Here is a 14,844-nt window from a genome sequence, read left to right as displayed (position 1 = left end):
CAGCTAAAAGTGTGACTCACACAGGCCATGTCATGTCCCTAGGCACCAAGGCTGGGCTCCAGAAGATGCTCAGCAGGGACAACTCCGTGGTGCCCTCACAAGCATGCATGTCCTTGGGAGCGGTGTCCCAAGATAAGCAGTGGAAAAAGCATTGGCAAAGGTGGCATCTGCTGCTTCAGCTTGAGACTCGGTTATTTAATTATAGCACTAACCAGAGCTAAAATTATCTTCTGAACTTGCTGGAAAAGGAGAACGGCTTCAAAGAATGTGATCACATCCAGGAAGTGCTAATAGCTAGATATTAATGTGAAAATAGCATCAGAGAACAGCACGGCCAGCTCCTGTTTATCCACAGCCGGGAGAACTGAGCTCTTAACCCTGGCTATACTCTTAAAACCAGAACAGCCTTTCCCTAACAGCATTTACTCATTGTTGTCTCGGTTTCAGCTATATGTGTGTTTTCTTTCCCCAGTTACCCAGTTGACTGTGCTCGGAGGAGCATGTAACGGAGATGACATTCCCTCTGGATCTGTGGCTCCCAACTCGTAGGGGGAAAAAAGAAAAAAAAAAAAACACAACTGCACCCTTAACTCCCATAGCATAGTTTTCACTTCTGCCTTAAGATACAGCTCATTCACATGAGGGGAAAGGGTGCGATTGCATCCACGGGCGATGACAGCCGGCCACCCATCTGGGCTAGATATAGCGCAAAGGCGGCTTTGGGTCAGTTGAGCTCGGCGGTGAGCGAGGTGAGTCAGAGCAAGGCAGCAGGCTGATGTGGGAGTCTGGCATCTCAGTCAGCGCGATTACCCTGTCGGCTGTTTTGCTAGCCAAGATAAATCCTAAACAGAGGCAGATGGGAGATCTGTAACCTTTATGGGACATTTAGGTACAATTCAAGGGGGTGATCGCATTTCAAAGACACAACGGGTTCCAGTTTGGGCTGCTTTCCTTAGGATGCACTCGCCACTTGTGGGAAATCAAGTAAGTGGCTCCTCACCACTCACTGTCACCAGAAAACAGGACTGTCCTTCAAAATGATGATCCTTTGTGAACAGTAACTAGAGCAATCACTACCCACAGCAGCAAGAGGACAGACTCAGTTGATACGAGCAAAGAGAAGGTGGCTTCAAGAGCCACGTTCATTCAAACAAATAAAGCTGATAAAAGATCTGAGGAAGAAAACATTTTGATATAACAGCTTTCATTGGGCTGTCACTACTAGAAGTGACCAGAGCATTTCCTTTAGCTCCAATGGGTTTTCTTGTGAGCCCTAACGTACATCAGTATTTGGGAGAGTTCCCATGCTTGCTCACCGGGAATACAAAGTGTCCTCTAGAAACACATTTTCTAACTGAATAAACTCAAAAAGGTCTTCTTGGTTGATGCTGGTAGGAGCAGCACGTGTAAGGGAATGGGGTACTTTGATACTGCCAGTGACAATACAGGAGAGTCTCAGGTAAGACCCAAATTCACAATTATTAAAATCCAGAGCAATCAAAAGCTAAGTCATAGATGCATTTTGTAAGAGGATAGGATTGAGGAAATCCCGAGAGAACATAACCATCTCTTTATGTTGCATCTTCAGCTCCACACAGCCATCTTTCCCCTGGCGCAAAGGGCTGCACACGGTACACACTGCTGGGAGAGGCTTTCTGGGACTGCGTCTCCAGTCCCATCTGACCACGATGGCACCACAGGCCCGCAAAGGGCAGCACATCCCATAGGTTTGCTTGGCATATTTTAATTGGTGGAGAATTTCACCTGTTTTCCAAGTGAATTCAGTCTCTGATTACAGAAATTATGTAAGCTCGACATCTCAGCATGATTTACGGACAGTTCTTCACGCTGGAAAGGGAGGACAAGCAGAAAAGCAGCTGATACAAAACCCCGTGGGTTTGACCATAAGTAATTGCATCTCTTGTCAGCAAAAGCTCGGGCAAGCCTGTTGTCCCACGTGTGTGCACTCACAATGCTTCTGCATCACGAATTCCAACTTTCCCTCTTTTCAAATCACTGTCTGCTGCGTCAATCTCAGTCTGCTGCTATTATCACTGATGCTGAAGGAATTCAATAGCCATTAACCGCTAAATGTAGACTAGCAGGAGCCCACTGTTACCGATACAGCTATTTCCAAAAAGACAAACAGCACCAGCAGGCTCACAGATTGTAACGGCTGTTTCACACGTTCTACAGCAAAGAACAAAGTGTCTTGTCTGACAATTCATGACATGTGGTTTTCATTAAATAATGATCACAAAGCCACTTAGCATTCAGCTCAAACACGTATCCAACTGCATACTCCAACGACTTACCTGTCGATCGAATTGAGATTTCAGTATTAGAGGTAGGAAGAGGCATCCAGTGTCCCCTTCTTCTACAGAGTTCATAATTTCACATTTTCCATCATAACTCTCTCTCTTGAAGAAAAGTTTGGACTTTTTTTTTTTTTTTTCCCAGCGCTTGCTCTCTGATGGGGAACTCAAATAAGAACAGAAGGGAGTCACAGCTTGTGCCAGCAGACTTGCGTTGCAAACATCTAACACAAAATACTCGTGAAAGTACCTCACAAATAGTGAGCAGAAGCACAGAACATTTAGTGTTTTACCCAAGATCATCTCAATCTGGAGAGTAGGAGCTTTGACAAATTAAATATGAGTAATATTGATTTTTAACTCAAGTGTTACCCTATGTGCAACGCCCCAAATCTTGCTCTAAACAACCTCAAAGCTGTGCAGAACCAGCTGTGTCAGGGTCTCGTGGTCTTCACAAGCTCACATCAGGCTGCATTTGGCAATTTGGGGAATGCTCAAGGAAGACAACAACGCTCTCCAGCACAGGCTGTACCACACAATCCAGAACAGCAGAAGCCACCAAATCCCACACCTTTCTAAACCCTCTAGGTTACATCATGAGCAGAGACCAAAAAGGACCAGGACAGGCCAGTGCATCAGATGACATTTCCCCAACATCTAACGCTTACAGCAGCACTTTGCAAAGTGTTACCTAAATGATAAGCAAGATTTGTACCACAATTTCTACATCTTCATTTTTAGCACTAGTCACAAAAGAAGTGACCTAAAAATAGCAAGAAAATATTAAAAAATGACATATGATACACCAGTCCCTCCTCTCTCAAAGACATGTAGAGTCAGCTCACCATTACAGATCAAAGGCACACCATGATACAGCCCAAGGAAGTCTTTTCAGGAAAATGTGAAAAAGCATTTTAAAATGCTACTTTTTTATTATTATTATTGTTTTCAGGATGAACTTACTGGCAACTTTTATGTCAATACAAAAGTTCTATTATAATCTTCAGTAAATACCAAATGATATTAAGGTGATTAACTTTAAATTACATCATACCACAGCCACGTAACTGCCAGGAGAGATTTATCCAGATCAGCTAAACTGAACTCAAACTTCTAAAAATCATTTTCCATGAATGCATTCACTATCTTTCAATTTTGCTTTAATGTCAGTGTGTAAATTTACAATGCATTGTTCGCATATGGCACTAGAGGTGTAATAATAAATTCCATAATGCTTCCACTTCAGGGGTTTTGTAGAAAGACATTGCCTATCAGTTACACATACACTGGAGTCTGAGATTAAGAGTACAAAGCATCAAGTAAATTAAATGACTCTACAGCCCTGAATGTGAAAGCTACTCGAGCAGAGAGGAGAGAGGCCAAGAAGATACCTTCAAGAGCTCCTCAGAGAACAGTTCCATAAGGTGATCGCTGGATGGGTCATACACAAAATGATGCCACCTGCAACCTGCTGCTATTTCCACTTCACGTTAGAAAAAAGAAAAAAAAAAAAGAAAAACCTCTACAAAATTGTATGCCTGCCTTTCAACAGGAACTGTATCTACAAGCTTTATTTTTATCCCAGACATATTGCAGGCTCCCACTTAAAACTGTGCTCTCTTTGAACCCTTATGCACAATCAGTGCACACAAAAGATTTTGGTCGTGCCTGGTGCATTTTTTCAATTCCACCAATAACATTTCCCAAGGCTAATTTTTCACTTTAGGACAATACTAATTAGAGGAGGGACAGTTCATTTTCTTATTTATTTATTTATTTTATTTCTGGGAAGTCCTTTCATCCTGTGCTGGATATCGAAGAAGCACAGTCCTTTCTCACTATGTTCAAGCCTAGAAAAAGAGGTAATGGGATTTTAATGAACAGTGCTCATTAGCGTTCTTTTCCTAATCAGTCTAAGTTACACATTCAGAGGACAGCAATGTAGTAAGACTACGCTTGGTCTATGGAATATTTGCTGAACTGCTAGCACCAAAGGAAGCAACGGAGCTGTAGCCATGTCTTCTCAAATCCTTGTCTGAAAATGTTGAGATATAACTTCTCTTTTTTTTTTTTTTTTAATTTCATGTTCATGAAAGTGCCTATAGATGAGAGACGTAACATTATTTTAAACACCAGTCCTCCATGAAGACACGTGGGCAGACACTATGTACACATCCTAAGAATTCACTTGGCTGGCAGTCTAGATGATTGCCAGTGTAGTCCAAGTTCAGTACTTTTGTGCTGTGTTGGTTTTTTTCTTTTACAAAGGACCAAACACATTGTTCTGTAAGAGAGATCTTGAACTCTTCAGTGTCTTCTCCAAGAGAGGTGGATCTCATCACCTGCAGAAGGAAACGCTCATGTTCTGCATTACACGAACCACTTGTCCAACTCTCCTTTTTCCTTTCCCGCTCCAGAAACTGCAAGAAAAAATTAAATTTAAACCATGTTATATTCTGCTACGTTGCCATGCAGCTGGAGCTGTCAGCCTGCCATGCTTCTTCTAGGTCTGCAACCTGACTCAGGGGAAGTCAGATGGGTCAAAGTGGCAGGAATTCCCTCCGAGGAGATAAATCCCGGCAAAAAATCCTGTGGGCCCATGGCGGATGGAGAATCACATGCCAGCTCTTTAATTAAAATTACAGCAAGTCAAATAGCTGATACTTTTCCCCTCTCCTGGTAAGGGGGATGAGACATTGTTCACAAGGGTGTTCTGCCGTGCTTCACTGATCAGCCGGCAGGCTAAGTCCAGGAAGAGTTTTTCCACATTATCCGATTCTTTCGCTGAGGTTTCCAGATAGTACATGTCCTGTGCTTCGGAGAACTCTGCGGCTCTTTGCTGGGAGACTTCCCTCTTATCGGCTAAATCAATCTTATTACCTGCATTGAGGGAAGATTGTAGAGAGGGAATTAATTTGACTTTCAAAACAAAAGAAACAGAAGTTGATATGGGATGAAGAAGAGTTTGGTGCTGTACGTATGCATAGATAGGGCTTTCGACATGAAACTCAGTGCTTGCTCTCCCCTCCAAATAATGGATTCCCTGATACACAGGCCGGGTTCATTTAATATCAGCTCACTTAATGGAACACGCCCTGTGAACATCCAAGTCCATCAGCTTTAATTTAGTACTAGTGCATCTGTTTGCTGCTATCAACTGACATTAAAGAATTTCCATTTTAATATCTATTGAAAATTCTCCTGCTCTGGCTCTGAGGAGCACTTAAAATGTCAATTATAGCACGTGAGACACTAAGTGTGATATTTCTCATGTCGTTACAAGCTTTAAAGGCAGTCTGGTGCAGAAGGCTGCTTTCCTATCTTAATTAAATATCCCTGCGACTGATTTGGCTGCTGAGGCTGGAGCACAGACAGGCTCGGGAGCACTCACAGAGCGAGGTGGGGCAAGGAACCGGCCCCCTCCTTCAGAGAGCTCATTTTAGCAGGGAGTTGATTAATGCCTCCAGCAACCATCTGATACGATTACAGCCTATTACAGACCACTTCACTTCAAACATGATGTCTTTGCCATAAATTAATCTTACAAAGAAGGTAACAGAGCAGGGCCTGTGATAACAAGGGGCTGTGTCCAGGGACTCGCCAGGTTCGGGAGGAAACCTCCCCTGGCCTTGTGTCTGGAGCTGGTGTGAGAACCAGCAGGAGAAGACTGCGCTAGCAAGCCATCTCCCATTGCCCTTCTTTCATCCAATATTCCCCTTCTTTCTTGATGAAGCAATTTCTTGGACAGACTGTATACACTGCAGTTACTCTTTCTAAACAAATTCTCGCTCAACGTAAGCACTTTATGGGTGTTACCATGTTTAAAGTGTGTGCTGTGGAAGTTATTTACATTTTATGCTGTAGATGCTGATAATTAACTTAATGTTCCCTAAAAAATCATATGTACATTTGTTAGTCATTTATTATTTCTGAGCCATTTGTACATGTGCCATACTCTTCTTCTGGAGTGTAGTGAGTTTCTTGTATGGCAGCTCCTTAAATCCCAAGACTCACTTGCAATACCATTGGGGCATGTAAAGCTCAAAAGACCTTTAAAGACACCTTAAACATATTTTATCATCCTCTAGATTTTTCTTTTAAACAGCAAACTATTAAAGGAAATGATGACACTGCAATATGAAACTTTCCAGCTTTCCCCAAGTTATTCTTCTGTTATTCTTTGTATATTCTTGGGCCTTTAAAAGCCAAGTCCTGACTATCAGATACTGAAAGCAGAGTACACAGAAGCATGGGTAAGCGAAATAACCTTCACCTTCCAAATAGCAGACAGATGGCCTGGGGTCTGTTTTAGCTTGAGTTGAAGCTGCTAGATTAACGTGGCATTCAGTATTTATTTTTAGGTTTCCTAAAATCCAGGCAAAAATAACCAGTTTTCCAGCTCTGTCTTACCCATGAATGCTAAGATCCACAGAGCCATTGCATCCTGGTCTGGTTCCCACATCTCGTCCCACTTAAGCCAAGACTCCATCTGTCCTCAGCTATGGGGTGCATCAACACACAAGCATCACCAGCTTGAGCAGATCCTCATATATTTGTGGAGATCTGAGCTGGGAGTCACAAGGGATAAGCCTGCATTCTTAGCTCTGCCACAATCAGTGCTTCAGACCCCTATGGGACCAACCCGAGGGAAGTATCCACCTCCACACGCAACAGCCTTAAGGCTTGAGACGGGACCAGACTTTGAGAAGCAGCTAGGGTGTCCTGAACATCTCCACCAGCATGTTGGGGAAGTCTGCAGGAGGAATGGTCCAAGTAGGTGGGTTTAAGGCACCAGCTGCACCCTGCACCCACACACGGTTACAGCTGTTTTATTTGCACCAATTTGAGCCTCCTGCACCTCCACGTCACGCAGATAGCGCTTCTTCCTCCCTCCAACACCTCCATCTGCCACCAAGTGCCCACCATTGCAGCACCACCCCGCTAGGGAGGCCCCTGACTTACCCACTAACACGGTGATGACCTTATTGCTGGCGTACTGCTCAATTTCTCGCAGCCACTCGGGGAGGCATCGGAAGGACTCTTCGCAGGTGATGTCGTAGGTGAGTATCAAGGCGTTGGCACTGCGGTAGTAACTCTGCGTTATGGACCGGAACCGCTCCTGTCCTGCCGTGTCCCAGATCTGCAGCTTTTGGCACAACAAGGGGAGCAGGGAGAGGAGAAAAAAATAATCATTTTTAGTTTTTTTTACTTGGTAGAAGCACTGTTTTGACCTAAATGCCTCCAGGGTACAACCACTGCTGTGAAAGCACTTAGCTCTTCTCCCCTTTGGCTTTCCATCCCCCAAGCTTTTTTGCTTGTTTGTTTCCATTTCTGCCTTTGCAGATTGAAATGCAAGGCACAAAGTCAGCTGGCATTGCTGCTGACTTCCCCGGCAAGCTGCAGGTCCGTCAGTGTTCATGGGCCTTGCAGCATCTCCCTCGGCCGGAGCTGCTGGCCTGGAATTACAGCGCAGGCACCGGAGGCAGAAGGTCTCTCTCCTCCTTGCCCTGCAGTCCAACCCACAGCAAGGTCTGTCCCAGAAGGCTCCAAAAAAAGCCTTTGTAGCTCCCAAAGTTAGTTATTTATCCCGAGATGGTGCACTGAAGGGTGGAAACCACGGGAGTGGACAAAGCTTGGGTTTGCAGCTGAAGGCTCATCCAAGGACTCCGACACGTTTCCTCTACAAAACTTCAGACATCCCGCCCAGCTGCTCGCCGCCTTCCTTCCTGATGTGTAGAAGTGACTGGCATGTCCCTAACTATAGTTAAGAGGTCATGAGCTTAACCGCTGTTTGGCAAACTCCCTGGGTCCAGAAAAAACAACATTCATTTCCCAATATGAAAAAAACCCGTACCGTTTTTGTAACAACCATCTGACAGCTTTTGGTGGCTCATCAAAACCACAACTTTTCAAAAAGCAGGCAAAGAAAAGCATCCAAAATGAAAACATTTCAGCATAAAAGAGCATTTCTCTGCTTCAGATTTTATTTTTTAAGCACCCCTCCCTGGAACTTAGTATGCGAAAGGCTGATTTCTAGCCAGAATCCTGTGTACTTTGGGAAGAAAAAGTTAAAAGTATTTGAGATTTTTTCCGTACATACAGCAGCCCATAATAGAGCAAGCCTTGTACTTGCCCAGTTCCAATGTCAAACTATGTCAGCTACTCATCGTAAATATGTGAGCTTGAAACAGGAGCCCCCCGTTAGCAGCCTTCGGATGTGGGATATGATTCTGAAAAGGTACATTTTTGCAGAGAAGGGAATTTGCTGCTGGCTCACAGCTCCTGGCACCTTTGAGTTTAATCTCTCAGCATAGCTGTGTTTAAATAGCTGAATACGGCACCTGCAGTTAGGGGCCACACAAAACCAGGGGTGACATTACTGGCACTCAAAATTCAGATAACAAACGAGTTCTGTTTAAAACAAACCAGCCTACAAGCTCCAGCAGACAGAAAAAACACAGATAATTTTGTTGCTGTTGTTGTGCAGCTATTTCCCAGGAAAAATATCTACCGGTTGGTCTGGTGGTTAACTCTAGTTAATAAATGCATTGCATTTATTGAAAAGATCTCTGACAGATTAAGACTTGATGTGACCATGCTTTTCCACCGCTTTAATGTAATGGACTTTAAAATCAAAAGGGGGAGAGGGTTTGTAGCTGGCCAGGCCTGTGACTCTCCCTGCAAAAAACAGTCACCTGGATGTTAATTTTCTGGGAGCCATGCTTTCCTCTCCCCCGACACCTGCATGCACGTTTAGCTCTGAGCACATGGACACTTCCACCGAGTGCAGTAAGATCACAGGTGCATGCAGCAGAGCCTTGTGTTTGTAGCACTGAAGATGCTTATCTTTGACTGGCACTATAATTACTATCAAATTTGTGTAGCCTCTCAGTACACACATTGCACATATTTTTGGTTTTGCTAGAAATGATCAGACATATTTAAAAAAATGCAAAAGGCTGTCTCAGTTTATCTGTCAGCGAGCCTTAGTAGCCACTCACATCTGAAATGGCTTGCACACAACTCTCATGCTAGCAAGGCTCTCTCCTCTGACTTTCAAATGCAATTCTAAAGCTGGAAAGTATTTTTCCCAGAAATTCACACACACACACACGCACATATATATATATATATATATTTTTAAGTCTTAAAACCTTCTTGGTGAATGGCTCTGCTCTGACCCTGGATCCCAATGCCATGCAGGAGATGCTGCCCGGCACTGGAGCAGTCACAGCTTGGCTCTGCTCCATGAGCTGGTGCCTCGTTTGACTGAGATGTCATTTTTTCCCCTCTCAGCTCTGAGTCATCCCTGCTTTTCCCGCTTATTAAATGTTTACTCTCACTGGCGCTGCTTGCTCAGAAAGTTTCAGCTACAAGCTCAGTCCCCGCCTGCACTGATGCAAGAGGCAGAAAGGAATCATTTTGCCTTTCAGACTCTGTACGACGTGTCCAAACACCAAAATGTGTCCTACTAAGCTTCTTCCCACACTGCTGTCATTGTGGCTGAGCTCTGGTGACTCCAACTTACTCCTCTGGTGGGTGGTGGGAGTGGGCTTTGAACACCCCAAATGGTGCTCACAACCTTCTCTTAAGGAGTCTGCATCCTCAGTCCAAGCTGGTGATAAACAGGATCGAGTCATGGGAGCAAGGAAAGGACAGGTGTCTGAAGAGGATGGGAAAACCTTCCTCCAAGATCGCCTTTTTCCCTCTAAGAGAGTCTCAATACAGTGGGATTACACCAGGTATGTAACAGAAAAATGATCTCCACCTTCAGTGGAGTTCCACCAAACTATGCACTGACAGCACGGGAGCTATGTGTGATGCTCAGCACTTTCCTGCCTGCTGCTCTGTCCCACAGCAGCATGTCAAAGGTTAACTCAGTCTGTATCTGATGAAGGTATCTACATCTCCTGTCCTCCACCTGCTCAGGCTGCAAGGCCTTTTGGTCAAGGACCATCACTTGCCATAGCAAATGTACAGCTCCTCGTGCAGCAGGGTGACAGCCTCTTGATACGCTTTTAAAGTCTGATTTCCATCCAATTTTCTACTCAAAAAGCCTCTGCACTGAAACATGGGTGGAAAAAAATACAGGGCTGAAAATCTGCACAAGTCCACTGTTTCCATCCCGTCACTTGCACGTGCTTAAAAATGAGTCTCAATCCACCCAGCCATCGTCACACTGCTGCCACTCTCCCACCTGCTCATCACTAGATAAGATAAAGGCATCAAGGAAAAAAATGTTGTTTTTCACTTCAACACCCACGGGCTTAATGCAGGAAAAGTAATTCCAGGCATCCCGGACCCTGGACACCTTGACGTCGGAGGTTCATTCTCTTCTCCCAACTTTCAAATGCCACAATAGCTCTGGTGAAAGCTCTGCTAATGACTTAAGTGGTGCCAGCCAACGTCTCTGAGCACTGGAACTGAACCATGGATCCCATTAAGGCATTAACCTGGGCCCTGGTGTGTTTTGGCCCAGACAAACTAGCTCCCTGCCAAGCAATACCCAAGCCAGGTTCAGGAGGTAGCAAGGGACAAGGAGTTTCCCGGTGATGATTTGGTTGCAATCACCCTATCTTGGAAGCTGGAAGAGTCAATAGTGAGACACTGCCCTTCTTAGTTCAACCTTTTGACCAAAGCACTAGTATCGTAAACATCTCCACTTCTCTCAGGTCTGTAACTCAACAGAAGTGGGAAACAAGCCTTCGTTCTTCAGAACCGCACCAGCCCAGGAGCCAGCCATCTCAGGAGCTCACAGGAGAAAACCTTTATCAGGCACATCCGAGGGGGAACTCAACAGATTTCATCTTACCAGCAGAGCAGTAAATGGAAGCTGCATTGAAATGCTTCTTTGTGCCTCCTCAGCCCCTGCCAGGCACCATCTCAGTGCCCTCTAAGGAAGAACAGAGCTTTGCAAGATCTCAGAATCATAGAATGGTTTGGGTTGGAAGGGACTTTAAAGATCACCTAATTCCAACGCCCTGCCATGGGCAGGGACACCTCCCACCACAGCAGGTTGCCCAAAGCCACATCCAACCCGGCCTTGAACACCTCCAGGCATGGGGCATCTCCCCTTTCCATGCTGCTGATGGTGCATTTTCGAAGACATGACAGGCAGCTCTGGATCTTCCAGCAGCAGGCACGCTGCAGCAAGAAACCCAAACTACGGTGCCACCATACGAGTTTATATTGAAAACCATCAGGTTCCTACCTTTACTTTTTCACCGTTTATCTCCACGGTTTTAATCATAAAGTCAACTCCAATCGTGGCACCTTGGCCTGGTGGGAAAAGCCCCTGAAAGAAAACACAGTTTTGTTGAACAAGTTGTGTAGCGAGGCAAACTTCCTTCTGAGTGCCCATCCTTACTCTTTCCCATCCCTACTCCGCCCTTGCTCAATTCTCTGGACACTTAGATAGAAGAACACTGAAAGGAATTACACTGAAAGATGTGCCTGCTTCCTCCACCACTCAAAGCAGGGGGGACAGAGTCCAGGGCAGGCTCTGCACACTGACCCATCTCCACAGCATCCATCAGAAGAAGGCACAAAATCCACTGCCACCTCCTTGTTATGGGGAGCTAACCAAAAGACCGCATTTCTCCAGTGCAAAGGTAACTGTAATTCAACCGCTAATGCCGTTGCAAGCAGCTGACTTGAAAGGTGGGAAAACAAACAGGAGGAGAAAAGGAGGATGTATAAAGGGAAAAAGGAGAGGGGAAAAACTCTCCTGCTTCTGTGCACTCAGAAAAGGCAGGGGAAGGGCAGGCTGGGTCCCTCTGACCCAATTCTCCATCGCCTTTAAAGAGATGAGGAAAGGTCCTGCCACAGTGAGGAAAGGGATTCCCAGGGCACCCCCGGCAGCACCTGAGTGGCCAGATCCTGCTCCCAGAGCACAGCCCGTGACTGGCAGTGCTCGATTTCGAGAAAGGAGCAACAGCCAACTGAACGAAAACAAGCAGAGCTTTCTGATTTCTGGTGTCCCAGCCTGCAAAGCCGTGTTGTTTTTGGGGCACATCCATCCCCTATAGCAGCAGCAGCGCTGCCAAAGTGCAGGCAGCAGTGGCGGCTGCAGACATCGTGGTTAACCCTTTGGGACTAACCAGCTTCATTGCCAGCAGCTGGTACAGGCAGAGAGCATGTTTAACATCGCTACAGTTTTAAAACTTGAACTGATGATTCCCAGTAGGGACTGCAACAACAGCAACAAAAGAAACATAACTTGCATTTCAGAGTACACCATGCAAACTCTTCTCTGAGCCCAAATCACAGATGCCTAGTCTTCTTCCTGCTGTTCTGTTACACAGAAGAAGGGAAAACAGTCCTTAAACCTTTGCATTTGATTCATTTTCCCTAATCAGGCAGACAGGGGCTCAGCTGGCCCCCACTGTTACTGCAAGCTTTTCAGGAGCCGGTGTACGTAAAGCCACAAATGCAGGGAGCACTGATTTTTCCCAGGCAATGCAACATCTCATTTTGCTGCCAGAATCACACTCCAGTGCTTCAAACCATTATTAAACGCCCCTGGTAACTCTTCAGGTGCAATCCCTGGTCTGATGTTTAACAGAAGACCCTGGGCTGACAGCCCAGGACCCAGATTATTTAATCATCTACTAATGGACAACATGAGAGAGAGCTTAGTACGGCAGCAGGCTGGTCCACCCTGGAGGGATGGGATGAGACGGTCCATAGGAAATGCAACAGGAGGTCCTTATAAACCAGAACCCCAGCAAAGGCACACACAGCACTAGTTACTGATGCAGTGCTCACGCTGGTACATCACCACGGGTGATATGGACGCTGCAAGCATGGATAATAAAAGCCTGTGGAGTCGGGGTGCTGGTGGAGAGCTCCATGCTCCCACGCGATGCCCCACATCTGGCAGGTGCCCGACCTTACCTGCGTGAAGCGTCGGACCAAGCAGGTCTTCCCCACACCGGCGTTGCCGATTAAAACAATTTTGAAGAGGAAATCATAATCTTCCATACTCATTTACGCAGCTGCAAGAGAGAGAGGACGTGAGACAGTGTGAACCAAGGCGGTGGCCAAAGCTGCGTCCCCCACGCTGAACGTCCAACTCTGCCGCAGGTCGGCTCTGATTTTTGACTCCCTCCCGCTAGGGAAATGCCCTTTCATTCCCATTGAACTTTATTCCTCCAACTATCAGCACAAAGGTCTCCCTAGCATGCGTGTGGCTCCCCAGATAAGGGACAAGAGCCCTTCCCACCCCGCCCCAGTGGCAACACGCAGGCAGAGTCCACCTGGGCCAGCAACGTCAGCCGCTGCACGGCCGCGGCCAGTTTTTGGCTTTCGTGCCGTCCCGCGAGTCATCGATGCTGCTTTTCAGCAGAGCAGGGACTGGGGAGGGCACAGGGGCAGAACAAACAGGGCAATTGGTTAAAAATAAAAGCAGCGGTGTTGGCTGTAAAGAAAAGTTCATTTGCTACAATATTAGTAGGGAGCGGGGGGTAACAGTTTGGCTGAAGTATATTAACACAGGACTTAAAAAAGAAGAAGAAATAATACATACTACTAATAATATTGCAATTATGATGATAATTTTTTTTTTATATTTTGTGAGGACAGCTTGGTGCAAAAATATCAAACGGGAAGAGAAAACAGAGGAGGCTCAGGGGAACCCAGCACACACACATCCCTGTGCAACCCCCTTGCCAGGATGCACAGACTGGCTTTTTGGCAATGTGTCAGGACACAGGCAGCATTGCCTATATGGAGGAAGACCCACCAGGCTTCCTTCAGTCCATAAAGCACGGGAAGGACCAAGCAGACCCATGCAACTTGCTGCAGCTGGGCAAGGAGCGAGGGATGCACCTCCGTCTCCAGAGCACCCAAGGGTGCTGCAGGCACTGTGGCCAGAGGAGGGGTTGTAACCATCGAGACAGGCGGAAGAGATTCAGTCAGAGATTTGGGGCAGCCAGAAAAGCCCATGGTACTAAGGGATGTATGCGGTTTTGTGATGGGACTCGGTAGGTCAGGTGGACGGCTGGACTTGATGATCTTGAAGGTCGTTTGCAACTGAGATGATTCCATGATTCTGATTCTATGACAGGGGAGCAGAAGGGCAGTGTCCCAGCTGTGTCAAAATAAATACAGATATTATAGCTGGTGTCAAAGACCTGTCCTCAGGACTGGTCTGGAGTAATGGCATAGGAGAGTAAAGAGACAGATCCACAAGCCATCAGTTGGGATACCTGAGTACGGTACCTAACCTACCTGCACATACAGATTATGGATGAGGAGACAGAGCCAAAGCTGGGAAGCACAGAAGATGGAGGGTGGTAAGGAAAAAGCAAAAACAGGGGGAAAAAAAGTATTAGGGAACTGCCATCCTCAGCCAAGCCCCAGATTGCTCACAGTGTTGGGTCAACCCAACAGAGCACACCGAAACAGCTCTCCAAGCACCGCCTGATGGACCTGAAGGCAACAGAGGCGTAACACTGATGCAGCTGCTTGGTGTCTATGTGACCCCTGACCTCTCCAGGAGCCTTAAAAAAGGCTAACCTCACCAATC

At 46.1% G+C, this 14,844-nt stretch overlaps 1 protein-coding gene across 4 annotated transcripts in view; it reads right to left on the bottom strand.

The window, feature by feature from the left end:
* Positions 1-3,248: 3,248 nt before the first annotated feature.
* The window catches only part of RAB30 (RAB30, member RAS oncogene family), a 43,028-nt gene continuing 31,432 nt past the window's right edge, over positions 3,249-14,844 (bottom strand). For 2 of the 4 annotated variants that reach the window (XM_040544338.1, XM_040544339.1), the window contains exons 2-5: positions 13,212-13,312; positions 11,527-11,610; positions 7,278-7,461; positions 3,249-5,195 (exon numbers count right to left, since the gene is read on the bottom strand). In XM_040544338.1, the coding sequence (XP_040400272.1) occupies positions 4,945-5,195; positions 7,278-7,461; positions 11,527-11,610; positions 13,212-13,304 (612 nt within the window). In that variant the 5' untranslated portion in view covers positions 13,305-13,312 and the 3' untranslated portion in view covers positions 3,249-4,944. Of the gene's footprint in view, positions 5,196-7,277; positions 7,462-7,554; positions 8,062-11,526; positions 11,611-13,211; positions 13,313-14,844 lie in introns of those variants that run through there. The other 2 variants (XM_040544340.1, XM_040544337.1) reach the window with 2 other exon arrangements.

Source organism: Cygnus olor, chromosome 1 (assembly GCF_009769625.2).
Source record: "Cygnus olor isolate bCygOlo1 chromosome 1, bCygOlo1.pri.v2, whole genome shotgun sequence".
Lineage (NCBI taxonomy): Eukaryota > Metazoa > Chordata > Aves > Anseriformes > Anatidae > Cygnus > Cygnus olor.
Note: the sequence above shows the minus strand (reverse complement) of the source record. Positions and strands in the feature narration are given on the sequence as shown.